Source organism: Morone saxatilis, unplaced genomic scaffold (genome assembly GCF_004916995.1).
Source record: "Morone saxatilis isolate NCDOM2014 unplaced genomic scaffold, NCSU_SB_2.0 Contig22, whole genome shotgun sequence".
NCBI classification, from domain to species: Eukaryota; Metazoa; Chordata; class Actinopteri; family Moronidae; genus Morone; species Morone saxatilis.
The window spans coordinates 14,648,012-14,654,794 of record NW_023339785.1 but is presented as its reverse complement, the minus strand read 5'-3'; the positions used below and the strand labels follow the sequence as shown (position 1 = coordinate 14,654,794).

Here is a 6,783-nt window from a genome sequence, read left to right as displayed (position 1 = left end):
GGAAAATCATAACATTTGTCCATTTTAATAACCACATCTGTTTGAAGCAAATAAATAGCAAATAATAACCGATCATCCATCCCCCTGTGTTTCTTCCAGATGCTGAAGGGGGAGAGGTGTCCCCCCCAATGGGTGCTGGTGTAGACAGCAACAGCTGGCACTTTCGCTATGGCCCCGGTGGTCCTGGTGCACCCCCACAGCACCTGAAACCTGGCGAGGTTCCCCCAGAAGCCTTCATCATCCCTGGCTCCCCCGCCATAATATCCATCAGACAGAACCAGGGAGGAGAGGACGACAAGAGCGATTTCATCACCTTTGGAAAGAAAGAGGAGGCCAAGAAGAAAAAGAAGAAGAAGAAGGAGAAGAAAGACAAGAAGGATAAGGGGAAGGATGATGGAGATGAGTAGAGAAGCAGAAAGAGAAAATAGCAAAGAAGAAAAGGGCGTTGTTAAAACAGAGGTACCAACCAAAGTCCACTGGGCAAAAAGAAAATGTGGAAACTGTTATAGATTTTCCAATTTCATTATTACCTATTTTCACTGATAATATTTTAAATCTCTTTCTTTCTTTATGAACCTGGCCTTACCAAGATTTATTTTACCTTCAGTCCCTTACTGAGGTAAATTATTGATCTTGCCTTGATAAACAATAAAATGATTGATTTTGCTCCACGCCCCTATGTGCCTATAAACCCCGAGTCAACTCATGTCAGTCATTTTTTCCAAAAAGGAAGTACCACTCTTTGCCCTCGTCTTGAATTTTTTTCTCCTGTAACCCACTGGGCACGTTGGCACCTCTGTCTTACCCCCTCCCCAACTATGATGTGTAAACCATTCTCTCTGAGAGAACACAAATACTTTGTACAAGAACAACAAAAAGCTCTGTGCCAGCCAAGGAAAAGAAGAAAGACGAAGAAGATTGACACAGATGTATGTCATCTGGAGCTGGACACACATTACTTGTAAATAGCACAGGAGGAGAGTCACTGAAACTAAGGCTAACATGACACTGCTGCAGACTCCTCTGGTAATTACCAACAGTGTTTCCTGAGATCTCAATGAAACCACATACACACACGCGCATGCTCACACATTCAAACATGCAAACACATACATACAATTACCATGACAAAGTAGACACGGAAAGCACTTGAGACCTAGAGAGAGGGAAATAAATAAAAAAAGGAGAGAACATCAACTGACATCAAAGAAATGTGCTCAAAACTAGACACTGCAAGCTTTTTTGCCCTGCACAGTCGCCTATGCGGTGCGCATGTGTACATCAACTCTCTCAGGATGGAGGCATCATCCTTTGCAATCACTCTGCATTTGCTCACTGCATTTGAAGGACACAGAGAGCTTCATCTCCAACCAGAATCCCAACTGAGGAATGCAGAGAGCACCGGAAACATGGATAGATAACCTCACATTCTCCTGAGGATCACAGATGGGAGAGTCCAGCTGAGCTGGCTTGTGAATCCGCTTTCAGTCAGTGGACTCTGATGAAACCTTACAGAATATTAGGAGAATTTCGAGATTTTGATAACACCTTCTCTTCTCCCCCTGCTGCAGCAAAAGCTTAATGCTTTCTGCTTTGAATGTTTGGTAGCAACCAGTCCTTACCTGATACCTTGAGTTTACAACTGCTCACCTGCTTGTACTTGCCCCAAGCTGCCACGAGCCGTCCTCTCCTACCCCAACGGCCTTTTTCCCCATGGTCACCCATCCCACTGACTGCCTCTTCATGTGATGATGAAGTCTGTGAACTTGTTCTGTTTTCATTTATTCTCTAAAGAGATTCACTATTACATACTCTGGCTTTTTTTTCTTTTTTCTTCCTCATAGCTTTAACTGCTTTGTGCGTGTCACGCCCACCCTACATACCCTCAGACACTGCACCTAACCCCTGCTCTGACCCCCTGCTCAGGATCCATCCTGAGAATGGCCTGCTCTGAACATTGTGGTGTGCTGAGAACAGCATGGAGTAATGTGGATGAGGCCTGGGGAGGCCCAGTCGGGGGTCTGTGCCCTGAACTCTTGTCAGATGTCTCTCTAAGTGCACAACGGTTCAGTGCTTTTAACTTTCGAGTACTACAGAACACTGTTCATTTCCTGTTTGTAGCCACTGATGAGAGAGGACCAGGTGGGATGAAGCAGATTACAGGGGTGGAGGACTGGGATAAATTGAGGAGACAGGTGCCATGGGCTGGCCCTCCCACTCGATGTATAAGAGAAGAACGTTGTTCTCCAAATTGATTGTTTAGGATCGTTGAGTCACATATTAGCTTTTATGTACGCTGTAAATGTAGCGTAGAGTTTTCATAGATTGTCTCTACATAAGTAATTGAAATCTGCTAAAAATACGGGCATCTAGGGATTCCCATCCCGCAGCTGTATCCCACCAATCCTCTCTCAGGAGGTTTTGAAAAAGGGGCGCACACATGCCTCAAGACCTGCTTCTGTTGGTTCCCCTCCCCTGCCTGTAACTTGTTGCCACGTCCCCAAAGTTTTGCGGCTCAGTATGACGTCACTCCATTAAGTGGCTGCTGCATGTACTGCTCTAAGGAAACACATACTATATAGAGAAATATATATATAAATAGATAGATGGCTATGATTTTATTCTTTTGTATTATCATTTTTCTTCATTACTCGCACAGGAGATATTTGTATGTACTTCTGTGCCAAACATCTATGTACTACAATCTTCACGCTCCACAGATGTTGTATGGCATCCACTAAACCTCTTTAGATCTTTGTAAATGCTATAGTGTGATACCTTTCAACGCAAGTTTATTATTTTTTCTTTTACTATGATTTTTGCTTTTGAGAACAAGCAAAGCAAAAAAAACAAAACAAAAAAAAAAACACACTCTGTGTCCGGCTTTGACATGACGATCTAACTAACACTGTAATATTGTAACTGAAATATGTATGATCCTATGATGAGCTATCACTTTCCTTTCACTCTAAAAAAAAGACAAAATGACTGAAAAAAAAATATTCCAGTGTAAAAAAACGTATATGTAGTGTATGCTTGTGTTTAGTGAGCGTTCATGCTGTCATTCTTTCCCAATGTATGGTGGTGAACTATGGTGGCAATGTGCTGTCCTAACTGGACTAGCCCAGATCTGTTGTAAAACCTTTTTTGTACACCCGCTCATCAACTGTGACAGTGAAGTAGTGAATTTCATTTATTTCATTTATTTTCAGACTTTTTTTATTTTACCTAAATGGATACAGTGGTAATGTGTTTTGTTTATAAATCACTAATAAAGTTTTCTTTCTTAAAAAGAAATGTGAATTTATTGTCTTGGGGGAATTTGTGTGTGTTTTGGCCTTTTTCTTTAATTTGAAGAAATGTATTATAATCTAATCAGTTATTTATTACAAATCAACTGACTGCCCAAAATGAGTAAAAATACTGAATATGGTGGAATTTACATATTAGCTTTGTTGAGTACACAGTTAATCTGTATTTTTGAAATAATCTGTAATGAATAAGACTATTTTTAATTAAAGGACAGCCTTATGTAATGAAAACCTTAATTAAAAATCTGTATCAGAATTTGTACTTATTTTACAGGGCCCTTTATCTCAGGAGAGTGGAAAAAAAGGGTCAGTGTAACACTGCAGAAGAGTGGGAAAGAAAGAATCAGTAAGCGAGAGAAAGAGTACATCTCTTCACATCTGAGAGGGCAGGACTGATAACCTATTCACAGTCTGCTCTCCTCTATCACACATACTTGCACTCAACTTCTTTCTCTGCACTGAAAAGCACTCATATGAGAGACACAGGCAGAATGATGTGCCCAGCACTAATGCCTCATTTGTCCTTGTTGGTCACAGATGGTCCAAACAGTCCCTTGTGAAAGGAAGCTTCCAGAAGCAATATAATTTAATAGAGTGGCTAAGTAGATTTATTATATCCCAGTGGGTGAATTTTTAGAAAAAAATATCACAATAGAGACACATCAGTCATGCTGGCCTAGATAGAATGCAGCATTGATAATCAATAATTGTATTCAGTCAGCTACTCAGGCCCCCAGCTCAATAGTTTCCTAAACTGTCATTTAGAGCTTTAGCAACTGCAACAGATTTCCAATTTTGTTATTTAATTTGTTTAGAATAAACAAAATTTCAGATTTAGTCAAGGTTGAGAGTTACATAGACATGTTTGTGAATTCTTGTATCTCTGTAGAGATGCTGCTCTTGAAATATATAAAGTTAATAAAGTCTCCCTCTCTCCAGTTTCAGCTTTCATCTGGCAGTGAGAAAGGTTCAAGAGTTCAAGTATTAAAAAAAAAAAAAAACTGCTTGCGAAAATGCTACATCCCATTCTCTCCAGGGGACAGACAAAAATGGTCTCTATGGTTACAGCTATTTTGGGAACAGTCGCTATGGCAACAGCCTTATATACTTGGCTAACACAGGATGGTTGAAACAGTGGGGTGCCCAGGATGAGATCAAGGTGTGTGTGGGTGTGTGTGTCCTGTCATATGTCACACACAGCAGATGAGTATGGCTGCTGATTGGATGATGCAACAACAAAAACAATGTCTCAGACTCCTCACTGACATTTCACTGTTAAGAACAGCGGATCCATGGAAGAACAACACTTTAATAAAAACCATTAACACCCACACATTTAAAATGCCTACAATTACATATTCCCATGAGCATTCACAAAATGTGCTCTGGTCTTTCTGAATTTTGGCTCGTTTGAGTTATACAAACAAATTAACAAACAAGCAAACTGGCTCAGTATGCAGAAAAGGAGCCTGCAGTGTTTGGTCTGCAGAACAGTGAATCTCTGGCTAATGAATATGGATATATATTATGGCAGAGTGAACAGAGCCATGCAAGCAGAGCAGTGCTCACTCTCTTTAAAAGCTGTGCAGTCCAGAGAAGATGTAAATGTAAAACAGTTTAAACACAACATAAACATAGACCATATTGTGCAGTGCACAAGTCTACCTTCATTTATGCAATGTGTATTGAATTAACTAAGAGAGGAAGGTAAAATAGTAAAATATAAATAACTTAAATGGTCTAATAATGTGAATGGTGTCTTTAAACGCGTTATAAAACAAATTAAGCATATGCCAAATCAGGGTACACTGGAACTGAAGTGTGCATGTGTTTGTCTTAGTGGGTGTGTTGGCTGGTGATGTTGCCAGCTGCAGTGACTCAGCACAACCATCATCCTGCTGAGGAAGGCAGATTGAGAGACTTGGAAGAAGACACGATGAAGATGGAGAGATTAATGTGCAGAGCAATTATGGCCTGTGGCAATAACAGCACTGCACATTACACTGTAAAAACACAGTGAGCATGCGAAAGTGCAAAGGAGTTAATGAAACAAGGACAGACAGTAGATTTAGAATTAAGTAAATCTGTTTCAACCTGTCATGATTACTGTAAATGATCTTAATTGGCCTACTGGTAGCCTCAATAGAAATGAATAAGTGATGGAGTTTGCATTCAGTGAAACATTATTTTAAAATAAAAACTGTGTTGAAGTTTCTACCATTTTGAACAATTTCAGCAAAAAAAATAAAAAATATGCCCAGAAAAAAATTGATGAAAAAAAAAAAGCCAATGAAATAATACATTTTGATTTTGTGAGATTTAACCCCAAACTTAGTTTAGTTTATTTGGTTTATTTGGAGAAAGGACGAGGCAAACTAATAAATACACATCTATCTATCTATCTATCTATCTATCTATCTATCTATATTAAAAAGATATAAGCTCTAACGAGGCTGCGGGAGGAACTGGCAATTAAAAGCTACACATTAAATACTCTCGCACCTGCCTAGATGGTTTTCTATATGCATATGCAGACTGCAAACCTTTTGCATTAAGTGTGACTTAATGAGGGTTATAGGAAGCGAGAACAGATTTGCATAAACAATAACTGTTGTCCAAAGTAATAATCTCTGCCTGCAGACGCTTAAGACACTAAAATATTGCGGTCACAATGCAGAGGTCATTTGATAGGCTAGTGTGCCAATGGCATGTGCGAATGTAACAGAATTAGACTTCGCCCACCATGATGCAGCGCGTGTATGACGTATATGTCTTCGGTCCCTGCCTGAAGCGCTCGATCATTTTCACCTAAATCTAACAGCATTGGACGTCGATGTTTGTGGGTTTACAATGTCAGGGGAACTGTGACCACATGTTATTAAACGTTACTATTTGAAAATACTACACGATGGCACTACTTCAACGTTTACATTCACTCCCATCTGCAACACTTGTGCAGGAGTGCTGAGCAGTAGGCGCCATCTCCTGGTCAAAGTATTACAGCACGTTTGGAGTCCGTAATGGTAGTGGTACAACTAACAACTAGAAAGGGTTTTTATGAAAAGACTAGTTGGCACATCCTTTTTTAACTTTCACTAAGTTGATAATCAGAATTACTTACAAAAGAAAGTGTGAGTTAGACTTTCAATGTATGCTTATTGTTGTATTACGATTTGAGGCTTTTCCAAACTGTGATTTATTTTAAAATTATAATATTGAGTATCATTATTTTGCTTGTGACTGAAGGATTGATTTCAGTTGTGCTTTTTTCAAATTGATTTCCTAAGATATTACTTTTCCTTGATGTTTGAATTCAGCTTACAGATGATTTTAATTGGAGATCTTGGCAAATATATAGGCTTTTAGAGTTCATTCAGTAAATTAGAAGATTAAATATTCCTTTAGAGATGTTGTTTTCCCTGCTTAATTTCTCCATCTGTCAGTAAACAACCTGTATGCATCTATACAATGG

The 6,783-nt window shown here is 39.3% G+C and overlaps 2 protein-coding genes across 2 annotated transcripts in view; one reads left to right on the top strand and one right to left on the bottom strand.

Moving 5' to 3' along the window:
* Window positions 1-3,293, top strand: part of LOC118333301 (protocadherin alpha-C2-like) — a 22,602-nt gene extending 19,309 nt beyond the window's left edge. Inside the window, exon 4 of the mRNA XM_035668880.1 lies at window positions 100-3,293. Coding sequence (XP_035524773.1) covers window positions 100-407 — 308 coding nt within the window. The 3' untranslated portion in view covers window positions 408-3,293. The remainder of the gene's footprint in view (window positions 1-99) is intronic.
* The window catches only part of LOC118333996 (protocadherin gamma-C3-like), a 54,586-nt gene that overhangs the window by 38,571 nt on the left and 9,232 nt on the right, over window positions 1-6,783 (bottom strand). The window lies entirely within an intron of this gene.